General features: G+C 40.3%; 1 protein-coding gene across 1 annotated transcript in view; it reads left to right on the forward strand.

Moving 5' to 3' along the window:
* The window catches only part of GTF2B (general transcription factor IIB), a 38330-nt gene extending 23894 nt beyond the window's left edge, over nt 1-14436 (forward strand). The window contains exons 3-7 of the mRNA XM_004026092.4: nt 4089-4222; nt 7940-8086; nt 8215-8344; nt 9897-10178; nt 14022-14436. Of these exons, the coding sequence (XP_004026141.2) occupies nt 4089-4222; nt 7940-8086; nt 8215-8344; nt 9897-10178; nt 14022-14155 (827 nt within the window). The 3' untranslated portion in view covers nt 14156-14436. The remainder of the gene's footprint in view (nt 1-4088; nt 4223-7939; nt 8087-8214; nt 8345-9896; nt 10179-14021) is intronic.
* The last annotated feature ends 8631 nt before the right edge of the window (nt 14437-23067 follow it).

The following is a 23067-nucleotide window of genomic DNA, read 5'->3' on the forward strand; positions in this document are numbered from 1 at the left end:
TAGCCCTTGAAAAAATTTTGTCTCGCAGCTTTCTTCCAGAGCAACTTTTAAAAATACTACTCCATTTAGATTTTCTTCAAATGAAAATTCTTTATGTGTTCTAATTTTTTCTGAATGGACTTGCCCTATTTCTTGTTACTCATGCACTTAATCTGCTGGACTAGTTGTAGTTGCATGGTATGCTAAATGAGTTATTTTGGAAACTTCATTCCTTGTGAATGCACTTTTGAGTAGTTAAATATAAAAAAAGGGAATGGTTCTTAGCACAAACCACAGATTCTTGAACGAGTCATTTAGATCATTCCTATGTATGTGGAAAAATTACATCACCACCCAGTGTTGCGCTTTCTATTTATACTATACTACCTTAAAATAATTCATCTTAAAAAAATAAAAAATCCATCTTGTCTTTATAAAAACAGTATAAAGCAGGCAGCAAATGAATCTCATGGTAAGGTATTTCAGAAAATGCTATGAAATGAAGCATCTTAGCTAACTAATGGTTTATCTTTAGATTTCTAGAGAGACTTAAAAGATGTGGGCATACCTTCCTGCCTTTTCATTTACGCCATTCTCTTGATACATTCATCTATGTTAATAAAAATATCGCAAGTTATTGATGACATTTGATGATTTTTTTTAGCTTAAAATTTAGTAACTCTGGGTTTGAAGGCCACAGTTATTTTTGTTCTATGCATGTTTGTGTTTTTATTTTGCCAAATAGGAAAGTTAGATTGTCGTTTCTCTCTTTGAAAACATAAGTGCATGGGAACACCATGGTATCACTTTAATTGGTGGATGCTATTAAAGGGACTAAATTGTGTCTAAAAATACCGTGCTGGTGTTTATGATAAATTTAATGAAAAGAGCTTGTCATGAAACAGGCACAGTATCTAAATTTTAGGAAAACATAGGTGCATACATATGAACGAAAAACACAGAGCATATATGAAAATATAGTGGTCCTCACTGGGTATTGGGAATGCAGGTAATTTTTTTCTAACATATCTTTTAGTGAGCAAATATTTTGTAAAAAGGAAGAAAAATTGATCTCTTTAGTGTGATCTCTTTGAGACATGGGCTTGTTGGTGAATAGTACTCACTGCACAGTGGTTTGGTAAGGTTTCATTGCACAATGACAATTTATGATACTTTTAAGTATCTTTTTAAAATCTGTATAATTCAGACTGCTTCCTAAGTTTAGTGATGTTTATTATGAGGAAGAGGAAACAGATAAATCCTTGTAATGCCATCCATCTAACGCTTTTCTCCTTGTTTCGGGCCACCTGCTCAATGTGTGATGTATTAAAATTGCCTTCTAACTTACTGTCCTGCTTCTGCCTTCCTTGCGTGTTCTCCTTGCATACAGGGATGGCACATGGGAACTCTGCCTCTAATCTCAATCCCTTTGTAATGTGGACACATGGTAGTCCAACTGATAATCCACTTTTACCTTGGTGATTCAGTTGTTTAAAGAAAAGTTTTTCTGTTGTGCATGGTGGCCCACCCCTGTAATCCCAGCACTTGGGGAGACCGAGGTGAGTGGATCACTTGAGCCTAGGAGTTCACGACTAGCCTGGGCAACATGGCAAAACCCCATCTCTACAACAAATACAAAAATTAGCCAGGCAGGCAGTGGTGGTGCATATCTGTAGCTGCTCAGGAGGCTAAGGTGGAAGTATTGCTTGAGCCCCAGAGGCAAAAGCTGCAGTGAGCCGAAATTGCACCACTGTACTCAAACCTGGGCAACAGAGTGAGACCCTGTCTGAAAAAAAGGAAAAGAAAAAAGAAAAATTTTGTCACAGGCTTCAGAAATGAATCATTTTCTTGAGCATTTGCTTACTTCAGACAGGGTCTCCCTCACCTAGGCTGGAGTGTAGTGGTGTAATCATGGCTCCCTGCAGCCTCAACCTCCTGGGCTCAGGTGATCTTCCCACCTCAGCCTCCCTACAGGCACATGCCACCACGCCCAGCTAATTTGTTTTTGTATTTTTTTGTAGAGACAGGGTTTCACCATGTTGCCCAGGCTGGTCTTGAACTCCTGGGCTCATGTGATTTTCCTGCTTAAGCCTCCCAAAGTGCTAAGATTACAGGTGTGAACCACCATGCCCAGCCTTTTTTTAAGTCTGTCACTAAGATTATATGATCACTATACTCTGGTTGTTTATGAGCATTTAAATTAATTTTTATATAAAAAATTAAAAAGTTAGCATGGTCTAGGTGGAATTCCTTCCGTTTTCTCTGTTCTTTGCTGTCCTCCTGATCAAATACTTAGCAGACCACTTGGAAACTTTTAGTCTTCTATGGAGATTAATTTTGTTGTTGTTGTTGTTGTTGTTTTTGTTTGTTTGTTTGTTTTTTGAGATGGAGTTTCACTCTTGTTACCCTCTTGTTGCGATCTCGGTTCACCACAGCCTCCACCTCCCGGGTTCAAGCAGTTCTCCTGCCTTAGCCTCCTGAGTAGCTGGGATTACAGGCATGTGCCACCACGCCCAGCTATTTTGTATTTTTAGTAGAGACAGGGTTTCTCCATGTTGGTCAGGCTGATCTCGAATTCCCAACCAGGTGACAGCCCGCCTGGACCTCGCAAAGTGCTGGGATTACAGGCATGTGCCACCATGACCAACTAATTTTGTATTTTTAGTAGAGACAGGGTTTCTCCATCTTGGTCAGGCTGGTCTCAAACTCCTGACATCGGGTGATCCGCCTGCCTCGGCCTCCCAAAGTGCTGGGATTACAGGCCTGAGCCACCACACCCGGCTGGAGATTGATGTTTTAAACTGATGCGTCTCCCTTGTCATCCCCACAAAAAAGGAGAAACTCAGAATATTTGCTATCTTTCTAATTTTCATAGCAGTAAATAGTGAATATTGAGCACTTAGTACTACTTTTTAAGCACTTTACATGCACTATACATGGGTATTATAATAGCTTAGTCTTTATAATCTTTAAAATATGAGGTTAAAGAGAATTTTAGAGCTGAGGTAATAAAGACATAGAAATGAAGTAATATTCCAAAGCTAAGCAGCAAAGGGCAGAGTTCACACCCCTGACTATTATATTAATTGACTGCTAATACCGTAACTTCTAATTGCTGCAGTAACTGGTTTCTGCCGTTTGTTTCTTTCTGTTTGATGTGTATACACAAAGATGAAATGGTCTGGTTCCTTCCTACTTTCAGCTTCATCACACTTCACTGAAAAAGAGGTCATGTTTTACAATTGGAGTGTAGAACAAACTCTGATGTGCGTTTCAGTTCTAGCTATGCGATCTTAGGCTAGTTAATCTTATTTGTAAAGTGGCAATAAAATTGGTACCTACCTTTATAAGGCTGTGAGGATTAAGTGAGAACATTTACAAAAGGGCACAGTGAGTAGTATGTGTAAGTATTCAGTGTTAACTTTTGTCTACTCTGAAGGTATTGCCAGACATTGAGCTTTCTCACCAAAACAGTAATAATAAGGTTTACTTGTGTCTGCTTTTATTGGACATGATATATTTAGATGCTGCCTCTTTGCTTAAAGAGAAAAGTTTGCCTACCAGGCTTTCTTCTCACTGATTCTAGGCTTGAAGTTTATTCTGTATAAATTATTTGGCCAGGTATGTTTTTCATCAGATTGTTACTTTGAAACAGAAGCTTAGGCTTATTTTCTGCGAAGCATTTCCCACGCAAACTTAGTGACATTTTAATATGAAATTATTTGCATTAATACCATTCTAAAAAATGTTTTCTGTTTTTTTCCCATGCCTGTTGCAAATTTTGTGCAAAATCTGGTTCTTAATCATTATTACATTGGTTTACCTTTGCATCACATATGAATAGCTGTACTTTGCTACTTTTGACTAATACTTTTTCTTCCAAGAGTTAGAATATCATAGCATAATGTTTCAAGAGGATTATTGTTAGATTGGCACAATAGTTAAAGGAATGCTTTAGGACAAATGTCTGAAATGTGATATTTAAGCTCGGTCCTAGATGTCCATGTTGAGATTTCCTGGGAATAAAATGGCTTAGTTGGGCATTGGACAGTGTAGTTAAGTAAACCCTATCTTGACAAAATGATTCAGATATGTGCTTATATTCTTAGGTGACCGGGTTATTGATGTGGGATCTGAATGGCGAACTTTCAGCAATGACAAAGCAACAAAAGATCCATCTCGAGTTGGAGATTCTCAGAATCCTCTTCTGAGTGATGGAGATTTGTCTACCATGATTGGCAAGGTAATAAGTCCATTTGGCAGGAAATACCAATTGCAGAGTGACCATAGACCTGAGAGTTTGGGAACTTTGCAAAAGTATCAGTCACTGCACCAATGGGGAATCTTGACCTGTCTAATAAGATTTGCCAGTAATATCATTGTGAATGATGGCTAACTTGTGTGTGTATTCCATCTTAAAGTGGGGAAGACCATTAAATCAAAATTATAAAGCCTTTATATCAGGCCTTTTTTCATAAATGACATTTTCTATACACACAAAAAATGAGTGTAGTGTGGCCTTCGTGAGTTAATATTGATATATTCTTTGAATATCAAGAATGTCTTCTCGGCTGGGCATCGTGGCTCACACCTGTAATCCCAGCACTTTGGGAGGCCAAGGCAGGCAGATCACAAGGTCAGGAGTTCGAGACCAGCCTGGCAAATATGGTGAAACCCCATCTCTACTACAAAAAAAAAGGAAAATAGAAAAATTAGCCAGGCTTGGTGGCGGGCACCTGTAGTCCCAGCTTACTCACGAGGCTGAGGCAGAAGAATTGCTTGAACCCAGGAGGCGGAGGTTGCAGTGAGCCAAGATCGCGCCACTGAACTCCAGCCTGGGCAACAGAGTGAGACTCTGTCTCTCAAAAAAAAAAAAAAGAATGTCTTCTCTTTTCTCTCTATACCACTTAAGATAAATGGGAGGTTAGTGTAACCTCTTTTCTGATATTAGTGAACTTATGACTTACCTAACTTTACATTCCTTATCTGTAAAATGAGAATAAGAGTACTTACAGAGTTTTTGAGGGTTTCATGAGAATGTATGTAAAGTATTTATATAACATGTACTGTATACTGTGTGCTCAGTCAGTGGTAGCTGCTGTCATTATGTAAGGCAATAGTATAGTTTTCTTGGCAGCCTGACTCTCACTCTGTTATCTGAGTTGGAAGTAATAGTGATGGTATTACTGAGGGCTAATCAAGGAAGTATACACCATTTTATAACTTCATGTATACTATTGCATAGTCTTTTTTTTTTTTTCTCCAAAAAAGTCTTGTTTAAAATTTGTCTGGCTGGGCACAGTGGCTCATGCCTGTAATCCCAGCACTTTGGGAGGCCGAGGTGGGTGGAGATCAGGAGTTCAAGACCAGCCTGGCCAAGATGGTGAAACCCCGTCTCTACTAAAAATACAAAAAGTAGCCGGGCATGATATGATGATGGGCACCTGTAATCCCAGCTACTCAGGAGCCTGAGGCAAATAATTGCTTGAACCCGGGAGGCGGAGGTTGCAGTGAGCTGAGATCGCGCCAGTGCACTCCAGCCTGGGCAGCAGAGTGACACTCTTGTCCAGGCAGGTCTTGAACTCCTGGTCTTCAGCAGTCCTCCCGCCTCAGGCACCCAAAGTGCTGGGATTACAGGCATGAGTTTACCATGCCGAACCCTGTATAGTCTGTTTTGTTTTTGAGACGTTCTAACACTGTCGCTAAGGTGGGAGTGCAGCAGTAGCGTGATCTCGTCTCACTGCAACCTCCACCTCCCAGGCTGAAGCGATCCTTCCACTTCAGCCTCCCAAGTAACTGGGACCACAGGTGTGGGCCACGACACATGGCTAATTTTTGTATTTTTTGTAGAGACAAAGTTTCGCCATGTTGCCCAGGCTTGTCCCAATTCTTGGGCTCAAGTGATCCACCCACCTCGGCCTCCCAAGGTGCTGGAATCACAGGTGTGATCCACCATCCCTGGGCAAGATAGAAATATTTTTAAGCTGCTAGATTTATCACATAATAAATTTCTATGTGTACTTGGGCATATTTCTCAACTTTCTATGTTTTCCTGTCCTGGTCCGGTTAGTCAAATGCCATACAACACTGTTTTAGTATTTAGTAGCACTAGTTTTCCCTCATTGCTCTTTTTCAGCATTTTCTTCACTAGTCTTTTCCATTTAAAGGTTAAGTTTGTTTCATTTTTTAAAAAAATTTAGGTTTGTTCACTTGCATTTTTTGTACCTTTGGAGTTGATTAAATGATTTTCCTCTTCAGCTCTATTAATATGATGTTTTATGTTATTAGATTCTTTAATATATCTGTGGAACAGTCTCCACTTGGTTGATATTACTGCCTTTTAATACCCTGTTGGATTCTGTTTTCTTTGGGGTTTTTTGGTTTTCTTCTTTTGAGACAGGGTCTCTTTCTGTCACCCAGTCTAGAGTGAAGTGATGTAATCATAGCTAACTGCAGCCTCAAACTCCCAGGCTTAGGTGACCCTCCTGCCTCAGCCTCCTGAGTAGCTGAGACCACAGGCGTGTGCCATCACACTCGGCCTGTTTTGTTTTGTTTTGTTTTGTTTTGTTTTGTTTTGTTTGAGACAGAGTTTCACGCTTGTTGCCCAGGCTGGAGTGCAATGGCACGATCTCTGCTTACCGCAACCTCCGCCTCCCAGGTTCAAGCGATTCTCCTGCCTCAGCCTCCCAAGCAGCTGGGATTGCAGGCATGTGCCACCACGCCTGGCTAATTTTGTACTTTTAGTAGAGGTAGGGTTTCTCCGTGATCATCAGGCTGGTCTCACACTCCCGACCTCAGGTGATCCGCCTGCCTCAGCCTCCTAAAGTGCCAGGATTATAGGCATGAGCCACTGCGCCTGGCCTGTTTTTTAATATTTAATATTCTCACTGGGGTTTTGGTCAGATTCATCTTCAAATTGACACAGGGAAAATTGGCTTCTTCATAATAAATCTTGTATTCAAAAATTCATAATGCCTTTCCATTTCCTTAGGTATCTTATGTGTCCTTCAGGAGATGTTTGAAAGTTTTCTTCATGAACGTCTCACATGTTTCTCAAGTTTATTTCAAGATTTTTGTTGTTGTTTTAATTGAAAAATTTGCTTTCCTTGTCTTTTAAGTTGGTTGATTGTACTTATGGAAGGGTATTGATTTCTATTTATCTTGACCTTGCTGCTTTAATGAATTATTTATAGCAGCTGTTTTTTAGTGATTTTCTTGCATATTCCAGGTGTATAAAGGTACTATCTGCAAATAGTTTATCACATCCTTTCCAATTTTGTACTTCCGGTTTTTCTCTTGCTTAATAATATTGGCTAGTTTTTCCAATCAGTGTTACAAAATGGTAGCAGTAGGAGGTGCCTTTGTCTTGTGATTTTGGTGATAATGCTGGTAATGTTTCTCCATTAATCATAGTACTTTCTTTGGGCAGAGGAGAGTGGTTTTCTAATGTAAAGAAGTACTCATTTGTAGCATCCTATGAGTTTTTATCAAAGATGAACTTTGATTTTGTTCATTTGCCTTTTTAGCATCTTTGGAGATGATCATGATTTTTCTTCTTACATCTATTAATATAATGTTTTACATTATTTGATTCTCTAATAATATCTTGTGGGACAATCTCTAGTTGGTCATGATATACTACCTTTTAACATGCTGTTGGATTCTGTTTTCTAGTATTTAATATTTTTTATCATATTTCTAAGTGAAATTAGACTTTCTTTTTCCATTGTTTTGTCAGGTGTTTGTATCATATTTCTATTTATACACTTTAAGCTTCCTATTTTCTATGTTCTTGAACAGTTGTTAGAATTACATGTTCATTTAGTATAGATGAGCAGGATGCACAATTCAGATTTCTGGTCTATGTAGAATCAGATCTTGTAAGCTATATTTTCATAGAAATTGTCCATTTTTCATGCTTTCCAAAAAATTTTTTCATAGTTATAAAACTGTTTTATAGGGCACAGGAGCTGCAAGTTTTGATGAATTTGGCAATTCTAAGTACCAGAATCGGAGAACAATGAGCAGTTCTGATCGGGCAATGATGAATGCATTCAAAGAAATCACTACCATGGCAGACAGAATCAATCTACCTCGAAATATAGTTGTAAGTTCTTGTCTACCTCCTTTAAGCCATTCTGGCATTGACTTTGCATAATTTAATGAACACATGAAATTTTGATATTGCAGCTAATTAAATGACGTAGAGTTAAACTTAGTTTCTCTGCTTTGAAGGATCGAACGAATAATTTATTCAAGCAAGTATATGAACAGAAGAGCCTGAAGGGAAGAGCTAATGATGCTATAGCTTCTGCTTGTCTCTATATTGCCTGTAGACAAGAAGGGGTTCCTAGGACATTTAAAGGTAAGTTTTTAGCTTTGTTTTTTTGTGTTTGTTTGTTTGTTTGTTTGTTTGAGACAGGGTCTCACTTTGTCGCCCAGGCCAGAGTGCAGTGGTGCAATCTTGGCTCACTGCAACCTCCGCCTCCCAGGTTCAAGCTATACTCCTGCCTCAGCCTCCTGAGTAGCTGGGATTACAGGCATGTGCCACCACACCTGGCTAACTTTTGTATTTTTAGTAGAGACAGGGTTTCGCCATGTTGGCCAGGCTGGTCTCGAACTTCTGACCTCAGGTGATCTGCCCACTTTGGCCTCCCAAAGTGCTGGAATTAACAGGCATGAGGCACTGTGCCTATCCTAAAATAGCATTTTCTACATCATATTAAAGAAACAGACCAATGTCAGGCAGCTGTGACACTTAGAAGCTAAGTCATCTTTATTGTGACTACAGTAATCCACTTGAGCATCATTTGCCAGTGCCTACTTATTTTATTCCTTGACAGCAAATTCATAGCATGTTCTTTTAGGCTGTTTTCCCATGTAGACTCATTTTAGTCCATGTAAGCCCACTATGTTCTTTTCTAGTGAGATCTTTTGATGGACTGTTGCTTTGTGGGCTTTCAGAAGGCCTATAATCGTAAACCAAAGTAGGCCGTTTATACATTTGGTTTACATGAAAACAGTTTCCATTTCTAGCACTGGTCTCTGTAGATGAGGGAGTCAAGCTTTAGAAAGTATCAGTGAAGGCCAGGTATGGTGACTCACACCTGTAATCCCAGAACTTTGGGAGGCCAAGGTGGTTGGGTCACAAGGTCAGGAGTTCAAGACCAGCCTGGCCAATATGGTGAAACCCCGTCTCTACTAAAAATACAAAAAATTAGCCAGGTGTGGTGGCAGGCGCCTGTAATCCCAACTACTCGGGAGGCAGGAGAATCGCTTGAACCCAGGGGGCAGAGGTTGCAGTGAGCCAAGATGGTGTCACTGCACTCCAGTCTGGACGACAGAGTGAAATTTCATCTCAAAAAACAAAAAAAACCCTAAATTGAAAGAGTGAAGAACATTAGGCCAGGCGCAGTGGCTCATGCCTGTAATCTCAGCACTTTGGGAGGCCGAGGTAGGAGGATCACCTGAGGTCAGGAGTTCTAGACAAGCCTGGCCAACATGGTGAAACCCTGTTTCTACTAAAAATACAAAAGTTAGCCAGGTGTGGTGGTGCACGCCTGTAGTCCCAGCTACTCGGGAGGCTGAGGCAGGAGAATCACTTGAGCCTACGAGGTGGAGGTTGCAGTGAGCTGAGATCATGCCACTGCCCTTAGTCTGGGCGACAGAGTGAGACTTCATCTCAAAAAAAAAAAAAAAAAAAAAAAAAACAAAAAAAAGGTGTGATGAACATTAACTGAGAAATTTGCTGTTACCTCTGTGGGAAGTATCACTGAGATGATTAGGGTTTCATCTTTAAGGTATGATTGAATGTTTTACAATTAGAATGTATATTATGTTTATAATTAGAAATGGTAGATTTTAAGATGAACTATATGGCTTAAGTGAATTGATTTATTTAATTTTTTTTCTTTTAGAAATATGTGCCGTATCACGAATTTCTAAGAAAGAAATTGGTCGGTGTTTTAAACTTATTTTGAAAGCGCTAGAAACCAGTGTGGATTTGATAACAACTGGGGACTTCATGTCCAGGTTCTGTTCCAACCTTTGTCTTCCTAAACAAGTGCAGATGGCAGCTACACATATAGCCCGTAAAGCTGTGGAACTGGACTTGGTTCCCGGGAGGAGCCCCATCTCTGTGGCAGCGGCAGCTATTTACATGGCCTCACAGGCATCAGCTGAAAAGAGGACCCAAAAAGGTAGGGTTCGTCATCAGGAAGTGTGGCAGTAAACTGAAATTTGCAGCATGTGATTGTTTTTCCATTTTAAGTCTGAACCAGGTAAATAGCAAGAAACCCACATTTGACCAGGCGCGGGGGCTCACGCCTATAATCTCAGCACTTTGGAAGGCGGAGGCGGGAGGATCACCTAAGGTCAGGAGTTCGAGACCAGCCTGGTCAACATGGTGAAACCCCATCTCTACTAAAAATACAAAAATCAGCTGGGTGTGGTGGTGGGGCTTGTAGTCCCAGCTATTCAGGAGGCTGAGGCAGGAGAATTGCTTGAACCTGGGAGGTGGAGGTGACAGCGAGCTGAGATTGTGCCATTGCACTCCAGCGTGGGCAACAGAGCAAGACTCCATCTCAAAAAAAAAAAACCCACGTTTAAGACATCATTCCTCAACGTCAAAACGTTAAGAAAATATGTTTTGCTTTTAAGCAGCTCATAAAAAAAATGTTCAGAGACATAACCCTGTGAACAAACCTAATTTTTTTCCCATTTGAATTATTTTACTTTGTACATCTTTTATTCTTACAAGTTCTTTTTTCTCCCTGAATATATTCCTCCTGATCATTTTGAATACTCTTTTCCTTCCCAAACTTACCTTTTAAATCTTAGGGGTCAGGGAGGCCATGCTTTGTTTCTCACTGCTTGGCATGGGATTCTACAGATAGACTCACTGTAAAATATGTGTTGGCCATCAGCCTTTAACATTCTGTGAAGGTTGGTTTTTTCCCATTTTGCACAGTATTTTACAGTTTCTTAATACAAATTCTGAAATAAGTAGATGTAAGTAGTTCAGCCTTCTAAAGCTATGTTTAAATTTAGTGTTGTAGGAAAACTTTCACCAGAAGAAGTATTAAGTGAATTTCTTTTCCTTTTTTTTTTTTTTTTTTTTTTTTTTTGAAAGTCTCCCTCTGTTGTGCAGGCTGGAGGTGCAGTGGCACAATCTTAGCTCACTGCAACCTCCACCTCCTGGACAAGCTATTCTCATGCCTCAGCTTCCTGAGTAACTGGGACTACAGCCACGTGCCACCACGCGCAGCTAATATTTGTATTTTTAGTAGAGATGGGGTTTCACCATGTTGGGCAGGCTTGTCTCGAACTCCTGGCCTCATGTGATTCGCCTGCCTCCACCTCCCAGTGTGCTGGGATTATAGGCACAAGCCACCACGCATGGCCCACTAACTCCCTTTTAAAGTTAGAAGTGACTACTCCTTTCTAAGTCTTTGGGGATTACAGAAGTTATTCATGAACAAATGCATGTAAAGAAATTCATAAACTAGGTGCGGTGACCAGCCTCCTGGCCAACACGGCAAAACCCTGTCTCTACTAAAAATACAAAAAAATTAGTCGGGTGTGGTGGCACATATCTGAATCCCATTTAGTAGGGAGGCTGAAGCAGGAAAATCACTTGAACCTAGGAGGCAGAGGTTGTAGTGAGCTGAGATCATGCCACTGCCCTCCAGCCTGGGTTGATGGAGTGAGGCTCTTTTTCAAAAAAAAAGAAAAGTTGGTGGCAGGGCACGGTGGCTCACCCGTCTAATCCCAGCACTTTGGGAGGCCAGGGTGAGTGGATTGCTTGAGGCCAGCAGTTCAAGACCAGCCTGGCCAACATGGCAAAACCCCATCTCTACTAAAAATACAAAAATCAGCCCAGCATGGTGGTGCACACCTGTAGTCCCAGCTACTCGGGAGGCTAAGAGACAAGAATCTCTTGAACTTGGGAGGCAGAGGTTGCGGTGAGCCTAGATTGCACCACTGTACTCCAGTCTGGGAGACAGGACTGTCTCAAAAAAAAAAAACAAAAACAGAAAGTGAGTTAGTGAATTACTGGCCTCAATAACTTTGTAATACTTTATTCACAACAGCCTTCAGCTTAGGCTATATGTTGAAAAAAGTAATAAATGATAGGAATAATTAGAGAAAGAAAGCCAATCATTAGTTATTTGAAGGAGCCATTATCCATTCCCTTTGGCTTTCACTCACGTTTTAAGGAAATTTTGAGTCTTTTAGTAAAATTGAGAAGTTGCAGCTAGGCAGTTTGTCCTTGAGGTACATTCCTAGTTGTAAAGTTTATTCTAATGAACAACATGAAAACATTAATCTTGTTGCTTTTCTGCAAAAAAGTAAAGTCTTCTTCAAATGTAAGGTCTTTCTCTTCCCTGCACAGCAGGCAGTTGACATTCAAATAGTTGGCATTTATTGGTATTTAGATGTAGAATAATGTAATGCAGTGTGAGATACGGAAATTTAAAATTAGCTAATTGTACAATGATGGCAGGCATTCACAGTGAAAATCACTAAAACCTCACTGATTTGAATCAACTGAAAAGGTAGTAGAATGAATTTGTATTAAAAGATGTTTAGGCCAGGCATGGTGGCTCATGACTGTAATCCCAGCATTTTGGGAGGCTGAGGCAGGTGGATCACCTTAGGTGAGGAGTTTGAGACCAGCCTGGGCAGCATGGTGAAACCCTGCCTCTACTAAAAATACAAAAATTAGCTGGGCGTGGTGGCAGGTGCCTCAGCTACTCAGGAGGCTGAGACAGAAGAATTGCTTGAACCGGGGAGGCAGAGGTTGTAAGTGAGCCGAGATCTTGCCATTGCACTCCAGCCTGGGTGACAGAGCAAGATTCCATCTCTAAATAAATAAATAAATGATGTTTAAAAATCCATTTTAATAAAGCATTCATAATACTTAACCAAACATTGTAGTGGCAGTCCTTTAGTATTTCTTTTAATGACTTTGAAAGGAAAAAAGGAACAGTGACTTTAAAGGGTAAAAGTGGATCTGTTAGGATTCTGTACAATGTCCGTTTGAGCTCAAAATATTTAAGTATGTGCTTGTATCAGTGAAAAACATCTCCGTATGCTATAATAAGTAGCTGTTTGATCTCTGATGTATTAAGTAGAAAAAAAGATTGTAGAACAATATTTATAGTATCACATTTTGTTTTTAATAAGGACCCCTTAACAGAAGTTAGCTAGGGGAGATTTTGTGTGGGAGCTTTCAAACACAGAAATATAAAGTGAATTTCTTTACAAGAACGTATTTGTGGAGTACTTTTGTGATCCTCAGAAAGATTTATAAAGAAAAAGGAGGAGTCAGTTGTAAATACAATACCCAGTATAAGATGATAACACTCCTAATACTAAGACCTGAACACTATTCATATATTTTATGTTAGTTAAACCCTTTAAAACATTGACAACCCTGTAAGGTAGTAACTACTAGTAATCATTTTTATTGTTGCTTGTTACTGACTTTAGCTCCACTTTTTTTTTTTTGAGACAGTATTTGGTTAAGTATTATGAATGCTTTATTAAAATGGATTTTTAAACATCATTTATTAATTTATTTAGAGATGGAATCTTGCTCTCTCACCAGGCTGGAGTGCAGTGGCGCGATCTCGGCTCACTGCAACCTCCTCCTCCTGGGTTCAAGCGATTCTCCTGCCTCAGCCTCCTGAGTAGCTGGGACTACAGGCGCATGCCACCACGCCTGGCTAATTTTTTGTATTTTTAGTAGAGATGGGGTTTCACCATGTTGGCCAGGATGGTCTCGATCTCCTGACCTGGTGATCCACCCGCCTCGGCCTCCCAAAGTGCTGGGATTACAGGCGTGAGCCACTGCGCCCGGCCTAGCTCCCGCCTTCTACCTTTTAGTATGTATTTCTATTATCAGTTTTTAGAAATCACTTCTGGTTTTGTTTTTAAGTTTGGCACTTTATACTATCATATCTCACAAATTACAATGCAGGTAGTAGAAAGGAGGTAGGATGGAAATGATGGTTAATGTTTCGATTTTTGTCTTTTAGAAATTGGAGATATTGCTGGTGTTGCTGATGTTACAATCAGACAGTCCTATAGACTGATCTATCCTCGAGCCCCAGATCTGTTTCCTACAGACTTCAAATTTGACACCCCAGTGGACAAACTACCACAGCTATAAATTGAGGCAGCTAACGTCAAATTCTTGAATACAGAACTTTGCCTATTGTACATAGCCTATACAAAATGCTAGGTTGAGCCTTTCATGAGGAAAAACAAAAGACATGGTACACATTCCAGGGCTGAATACTATTGCTTGGCATTCTGTATGTATATACTAGTGAAACATATTTAATGATTTAAATTTCTTATCAAATTTCTTTTGTAGCAATCTAGGAAACTGTATTTTGGAAGATATTTGAAATTATGTAATTCTTGAATAAAACATTTTTCAAAACTAAAGTTTTTGTTATATGTTACATGTAACTTATGATACATAATTACAAATAATGCAAATCATTGCAGCTAATAAAGCTATAGACGTTCTTTATTTCCATTACTTATATATACATAGTTTTTTATTTTAATAAATTTATGGAAAGAGCAAAAGCTTTTGAGAACCATTGTTAACATCAACATCATAGTTTCCAGTTTGAAAGGATGTGTATGTGAGATTTATTAATATGTATATTATTAAACAAGAAGTGATGAGCTTGGGCCTTGAAAGGCACCAGCTTGAGAGACATTAAAATGTTCTAAGTATGTGACTTTCTTAGTGAGCTTATTGAGCAGAGAAGATGATGCTGATAAAAGCAGCAGTAGATCAACAGATTTTAATTTTTGGGTGTTAAAATCTTATGTTATAGAATCTGCATATCCCTGGTTCTTTTTTCTTCTTTGTTAGGCTTACTGGTGTACTCATAGGCTAAAGAGCATTTCATTTATTTATTATCTATTTACTTATTTTTTGATACAGAGTCTTGCTCTGTTGCCTAGGCTGGAGTCCAGTAGCACAATCTCAGCTCACTGCAACCTCTGGCCCCACCTCCAGGGTTCAAGCGATTCTCCTGCCTCAGCCTCCTGAGTAGCTGGGATTACAGGTGCCCACTACTACGCCCAGCTAATTTTTTTTGTATTTTTAGTAGAGACAGGGTTTCGCCATGTTGGCCAGGCTGGTTTAGAACTCCTGACCTCAAGTGATCCACCTGCCTTGGCCTCCCACAGTGCTGGGATTAGAGGCGTGAGCCCCCATCTGGCCTAAAGAGCACTTTAAATGAAGATTACTGGGCCTGGGATTGTCCAGTAGTTGTTTTTAACTAGCATCCTTTACGTGATTGTGATGTGTTAGATGTTTTGCCTATGACTCTTTAAGGAACGATGATTTAGGGTCATTTGACTTCTACTCACTGTAAGAGAAGACCAGCAACATTTTGCTCTTTGATCAGGTAGTTTTTACAGGGGACTTGAATTCATACTAGACATCACCACTGTTCACTGCTCTGGAAACAGGTGTCACGGTTCTGAAACATCTGAAAAGAGGTTAGCACTAGACTAGAAAGACAATCTCCTGTTGTGGCCTGGTGGGCAGGGTCAGACTGGTTCATAGAGGGACTTTCCCAAGAGCAGACCTCCACTGCCATTCCGCTGACCATGGAGCGGGAATAAGTATTGGCACCATGAAGACAAGTGGTATTTCTCCCTTGAACAAAACATAGGACACTCACCCAGTATTCCTCAGAGCTGGGGGAGAACACCGGAAAAATAATCCAGTCAGGGAGAACCTGTCCCACCCAGCGTGAGACCTAGGAAGAAGGAAGCTTCAGTCTGTATCTCCCTTCTGGACGGCATCTTTGATCTCTAGCATCACACACCTCCACATACGGACTAAGGAACAGGGATGCTTTCTAGTGTTCCCCAGGTTCTAGTGACTAGCCACAAAGTTCCCCATTCAGTGACCACTGCAGTTATCAAAGGTTATTTTTGCACTTAGTAAAGGTCAGTACCTACAGATTACAGAAAATTAGGAAAATACATAAGTCACCCGGAAATAACCAGTATTTTGGTGGCTTTTTTCTTTTTTTTTCTTTTTTCTTTTTTTTTTTTTGTTTTTTTTTTTTTGAGACGGGGTGTCACTCTGTAACCCAGGCAGGAGTGCAGTGACAGGATCTTGGCTCACTGCAACCTCTGCCTCTCGGGTTCAAGTGATTCTCCTGCCTCAGTCTCCCAGTACTTTTTTTTTTTTTTCATTTCAGCTTCTTGCTGTGCTTATTTTAAGAGAAAGGTTCTCACTTTGTCAGCCAAGCTGTAGTGCAGTGGCATGATCATACCTCACTGTAACCTCAAACTCGGGGTGAACTGATCCTCCTCAGCTTCCCAAGTAGCTAAAACTACAGGTTCAGGACACCATACCCAGCTAATTTTTTCTTTTTTTGTAGAGACATATCTCAGTATGTTGCTCAGGCTGGTCTGAAACTCCTGGCCTCAAGTAATCCTCCCACTTAAGCCTCCCAAAACACTGGAATTACAGGCATGAGCTACCGTGCCTGGCCCACATTTTTTTCAGCATAACTGATTAAGATTTAATATGACTTGTTTAGTCTGTTCGATTTTCTGGTTAAAAAGATGTATTTATTAGGTAGCTAGAAAAATTCAGATAAAGGGAAAAGAAAAATCTAGCCCTTACTACTCATGTGTCAACAACATGGTCTTTTTTTTGTTTTGTTTTGTTTTGTTTTTTTGCTGTCTATACATTTGTAAAGTTTGGATCAGGAGAAGTCTGATTTTGAAGATTAATCTGGAGTCAGAGGGTATGTTTGGATTGTTTTTTTTGTTTGTTTTGAGAATGAGGCTTGCATTGTAGGCATTTCTTGAAACTAAAGGAATTAAAATGCTAGTTATAAATCCTCCGTAAGCCACCCATATGGTTAAATCAGCTTAATTCCAGATACTGAAATAAAGAAAAATGTCTATTCGAAGGGTAACTAGTAGCACTGTGACCTGTTTTTTCCTTCCATCCCTGGCTTCACATGCTTGAGTGTTCTCAAAAGGGGTAGAAGTGGTTGGAATTGGATTTATTGTTAATAACCCTTTTGGGAAGTCATTAAATCTGACTACTGGAACATTTTCACTTTCAGCAAAGAAGCGCAGGGCTCCGCAGCAATTCTGTTTGGGGCTTAGGCCCCTCAAGCGTTCTTCACCTGAGCAGGCCCTAGTCCTTATTTGTCTATTTCTTTGACGACTGTTCCATCTTAAATATGGAGGTTTTAGTTGGATGATTTTCTACTAAAATTCACTGAAGATGTGGAGTGTTCATTCACAACTAAACCTTATTTATTGTGGCAAAATTACTAATACTTAGACATTTTGAAAATTATGGCCAGGCCCTACTTAGAGTGAAAAGAATTTGACATACTTTGAAAACAATACATTGTAAATTAGTGATTCAAGGTGACTGATCTCTTGAGTTGCGAAAAATCCTATATAAAAGTGGACACCCACCTTATTGAGAGATGAGCATACTTAGATCTTGAAGCCAGCTTCTTCTGGGGCCTACATTTTACAAGTAAGTAATATTACTGAGCTATGCAAGATAGTTTCTATGAAGATAACGTGGATCCACTTTGTGCATGTTAGCATTTTTTTTTTTTTTTTGAGACGGAGTCTCTTGTCAGCCAGGCTGGAGGCAGTAGCACGATCTCGGCTCACTGCAACCTCCGCCTCCCAGGTTCAAGCCATTCTCCTGCCTCAGCCTCCTGAGTAGCTGGGATTACAGGTGCGCACCACCACACCCAGCTAATTTTTGTATTTTTGGTAGAGACGGGGTTTCACCATGTTGGTCAGGCTGGTCTCGAACTCCTGACCTCAGGTGATGCGCCCGCCTTGGCCTCCCAAAGTGCTGGGATTACAGACTTGAGCCACCTCGCTCATGTTAGCCACATGTTAGCATTTTTAAACAGTTGAAGTATTCATGAATTTGGTTCCTTCCATTTGGGTATTTGAAACATTCACTGGAAGCCACTTTCATTGATAACCTCTGCTATTACTCTGAGAGTTCAAGGATTTGATTATATGTTTCATGAAATCTTAGCTTCAGTGCTGTGGTCCAATGTCCCCATTTGGTATATCAGAGCAGTGTAGAGAAGTGAGAAGATATGCGCAAGTTCTCTTAGTAGCAGCAGAGATGAGACGGACTGAGGTCTCAGTCACTCAATCTGGTGTTCTTTCCACTGAACCATACCATTGAAGCTCACCTCACAGGAGGTTGCCTGAGGACCAACTTTAGTTGTACCCTTCAAATAGAATTCCATTCAGTTACTAAAGAGAATACTTAAAGGCAAAACTTCTATCTGGCTTATTGAGACCTTTTGAGAGTTTTTGAATTACCTTTAAATCAGCCCAGGTGACAAAGAGTTAATAGCCAGAAATTGTTTAGCCTTTCCTCCAAACTTAAATGCTGCTTAAACTAGATGCCTCTTGATAGTAAGCATTTGTGTTCAAAGCAACAAATGTACTTTACCAATGGTTGTGTTTGGTTTCTGAGCTAATTTTGTTTCACAGGTGCAAGATTTACTTTAATTATCAAGATGAACAGCTGTGGGGGTCAGCCTATTACCCATATGGTCCTAATCCAGCCAAGAGGCCTCTGTGCCTCATGCCAATATTTCCAATTGTCAGTGGCCCTAACTTTTCCTGTTGCTGGAGTTTTAATCTCATCTGCCACTCGTGGAGCTATTGAAAGATCTGATCCCCTGAACACCTCTTCCTTCTTCCCTTCCCAGATACACACACACACACACACACACACACACACACACACACACACACACCCTTCATCAGAATCTCAAGATTGTAAGGCATCACTACAAGAGCCCCATTCAGCTGATCTCTAGGCCACAGAGGCCCCAGCATCTTTCATAAGCATAAACTTCTATTCGTAATCCTCACTGGCATTTCTGGGGCAATATTTAAACTGGCATTTCAGGAGGCTCAAGCTTGCACTTGGTCAAAGAGGAGGAACTCTGAGAGGAAAAAACCTCTTTTTCCCTCTACCCACACACCACTAAACAACTTTTCTGACACTGTAATGTGGGGGTATTTCCCCACACAAACTTAGCAATTCTCCCGGAGACACCAGCTTCATGTCCTGTAATTCAATTCTGCCACTGTTTACCTGGAGATACATGCATCAGATCCCACAGGTTAGGGGTTCATTCCCACAAGAACTGCCCCCCAACTTCAGACACCAAGTAGTAGGTTGTCACCTATATCTTTGGCAAAAAGTTGGGGCTCTCACCAGCCCCTCTTTGGGTTCCATTATTGAGCTAGGGCAGCTCATGTGACTCAGAAACACATTTAACAGCTTATTATAAAGGATATTACAAAAGATACAGTTGAACAGACAGATAAAGAGATGCATAGATCAAATATGTGGGAAGGGCACTGATGGCCTCTCCAGGCACACCTCCCTCCTGGAATCTCCACATGCTCAGCTGCCTGCAAGCTCTCTGAAGCCTCTCCTTTTGGGATTTTTATGGAGGCTTCATTATGGAGGCAGGATGGATTACATCACTGGCCGTTGGTATCAACTTTCAGCACCTCTGGACGTTGGTGGGGAGGTGGGACTAACCCCTCAAATCACACGGTTGTTTCCCTAGGCAGCCTGCCCTCATCTGAGGCTATTCAGCAGCCTGCCAAGAATCATCTCATTAGGACAAAAGATGCTCCCATCACCCAGAAAATTCCAAGGGATTTAGGAGCTTTCAGACTCCATGATCATTCAGGAAATTACAAAGGTTCTATTCAAGTGCCAGTCTAAATACCAAGACCTCCAAGAAGTCTTCACTGAATTCACAAAACTCCAGGTTTGCTTGGAACTGTATAAAGTGCACCTGGAACATCTTGTAGTTTAAGAAAGCAAGGCGGTACTCAAAGACCAATGGGGTCAAAGTTTGGGATCATCTAAGCATCCAAGAAAAAAGTATAATACATTTAAAAATCCATGCATTCACAGTAATACACAACAATACCAACCACAAAAGCAAAGAAAAACTGAGGGGAGAAAAGGCAAAAGCTTAAGAGAGAACAAGCTAAGAATGGCTGCTAATCAATACAGAAGGAATACCAGAGTTAGAAAATTATTTTGCAACTCCCAATGTAATGATTTATTCAGATGAAGATAATTGGAAGGATAAAACCACTGAAAGGAAGGTTTTTGGGAAATAGAATAAATAATCTCAAGTATTATCTCAAATTGCTTACTAGTTACAAAGGAAAAATATATCTTTACAAAGAGAGTTCTGGTGATCCACCTTAACCACGTGCTTGAACTTAAATAATAGACATTTGACATTACATATCTACTTATGTGATGCAATAAGAAGTATGCCATACCACCGATGTAGTATTCCTGAAAAAAGTTTTAATTTTTATCTATTTTCATCTGATGTTTTTGGAAGTTGACTGGTCTAATTTAAAGTCAATTTTTAAAAAGGTTTGCAGTGTAGCAGAAAGAGCACCAGGCAAGAGATTGGTCTTGGCTCTGCCATTTAGCAGCCATGTGAGCCAGGACAACTGCACTCTACTCATTTCACAGGAGTACTCTTGAGGATTAAATGAGATGATATACATGAGACTACTTAATTATAAGATATTAGTATTTAATTGCTTTTTTTTTTTTTTTTTTTTTTGAGACACGGTCTCCCTCTGTTGCCCAGGCTGGAGTGCAGTGGTGAAAACTTGCTTACTGCAGCCTTGACCTCCTGGGCTCAAGTGATCTTCCCATCTCAGCCTCTGAGTAGCTGGGCCTACAAGTGCACACCATCATGCCCAGCTAATTTTTTTTTTTTTTTTTTTTTGAGACAGAGTCTCGCTCTGTTGCCCAGGCTGGAGTGCAGTGGCACGATCTTGGTTCACTGCAACCTCCGCCTCCCAGGTTCAAGCAATTCTCTGCCTCAGCCTCCCGAGTAGCTGGGATTACAGGCACATGCCTCCAAGCCCAGCTAATTTTTGTATTTTTAGTAGAGACAGGGTTTCATTATGTTGGCCAGGCTGGTCTTGAACTCCTGACCTCAGGTGATCTACCCACCTCAGCCTCCCAAAGTGCTGGGATTATAGGTGTGAGCCACCACACCCAGCATTTCTTATTTTTTAATAGAGTCGAGGTCTTGCTATGTTGTCCAGGCTGGTCTCGAACTCCTGAGCTCAAGCAATCCTCCTGCCTCGGCCTGCCAAAGTGCTGGGATTACAGGCCTGCACCACTGCGTCTGGCCACTATTTATATTTACTTCTAAAGGGTGAAAAATTCATTAATACTACAAGCAGGCAATGACTTCAGTGACCTGATTAATATGGGATGAGAAGCAATGAGTAAAGTAGATATTAGTAGAAAGGCAAAAATAGGAAAAGTCTAAAAAGTCAGCAAGAGTAGGAACACTTGAAGTGCATTAGGAGGCCGGGCACAGAGGCTCATGTCTGTAATCCCAGCACTTTGGGAGGCCAAGGTGGGTGGATCACTTGAGGTAAGAAGTTTGAGACCAGCCTGGCCAACATGGTGAAACCCCGTCTCTACTAAAAATACAAAAATTAGCTGGGTGTGGTTGTGGGCGCTTGTAATCACAGCTACTCGGGAGGCTGAGGCAGGAGAATCACTTGAGCCTGGGAGGCGGAGGTTGCAGTGAGCTGAGATCACGCCACTGCACTCTAGCCTGGGTGACAGAGTAAGACTCCATCTCAAAACAAAAAAAAAAAAAAAAGAAAGAAAAAAGTGCATTAGGAAAGCCTGGTGCCAAGGTGATCTCGATATCCTGGTTTTCTGGCTCTCTGGCTACATGTGTTCACACCTGGGAGAGACACAGTGCTGATTACTACTTAAAGGGAGGAGGGGTGTTTTGCAGATTACTCCAAAAAATTACATAATCTTGACAATACCAAGCAGATATTTAATTTACACAAACGCAAGTACAACTACTTGTCATGCGTATGCACACAAGAGAGAAAGAAAAATAATTTAAATGGTACAACCAGTCTAGCCTCTTACGTACTAAACATCTCTTAACAAATCTTACCTTTCAGAATGAGTGTGACAAGGGAGCTGAGTTTACTGTCCCTCAGCTGCTCTCAATTTTTTCATGTCTTTTGTAGTGTGTACATTCACTGTGCTAAATGATTCTACCACTTAAAGTTACCAAAAAATATATTGAATTTATGGTTGGAAGACATAATGGCAAATGCATGCCTATTGTTGGTAACACATTGTGAGAATGAGTTTTTAAATTTCAAACTTTCTACTAAGAAGTCAAAGTAGACTGCATTTTATGGGTAAGTTAAAGAATTTCAAGAATTACAATTATATGAATTTTTTGCTTTACTTAATTTCTAAATGAGTTTTATTGCATAAGACTAAAACTTTAGTTATATGCAAATTCACACAAGGTGAACTACTCCAAATGATGTTGAATTAAGGAAGCGTTACTGTATATTTTTTGTGTGATCTCTTTTGGTATTGACTGCATCACAAGGTGTTATTTTAGAGCTGATTACTATATTTATTTGTTTATTTATTTATTTATTTATTTATTTGACCGAGTCTCATTCTGTCACTCAGGCTGGAGTGCAGTGTCGCGATTTCGGCTCACTTCAACCTCCGCCTCCCGGGTTCAAGCCATTCTCTTGCCTCAGCCTCTTGAGTAGCTGGGATAACAGGTGTGCACCACCACGCCCGGCTAATTTTTGTATTTTTAAAAATAAGGGGGTTTTGCCATGTTGGCCAGCCTGGTCTCCAACTCCTGACCTCAAATGATCTGCCCGCCTCGGCCTCCTAAAGTGCTGGGATTGCAGGCATGAGCCACCACATCCAGCCTGATTACTACTTCTGTAATTTTAACTGTCTTGCTGATTTGAGCAAGCATAAGATGTGACTATATTTATAAAGCGGATTATATATATGTATAGGTAATAAGAAAAAGCTTATGTATTTCCTGGAAATGGACTTTTCCTTAATATACGGTATTAAGGAAAATATACAGTATTTCCTTAATATACGGAATAGCCTTGCTTCCTTATGACTTTTAATAATCAATATGCTGAAATCCACAT

This window comes from Gorilla gorilla, chromosome 1, assembly GCF_029281585.2.
Source record: "Gorilla gorilla gorilla isolate KB3781 chromosome 1, NHGRI_mGorGor1-v2.1_pri, whole genome shotgun sequence".
Taxonomy (NCBI): Eukaryota; Metazoa; Chordata; class Mammalia; order Primates; family Hominidae; genus Gorilla; species Gorilla gorilla.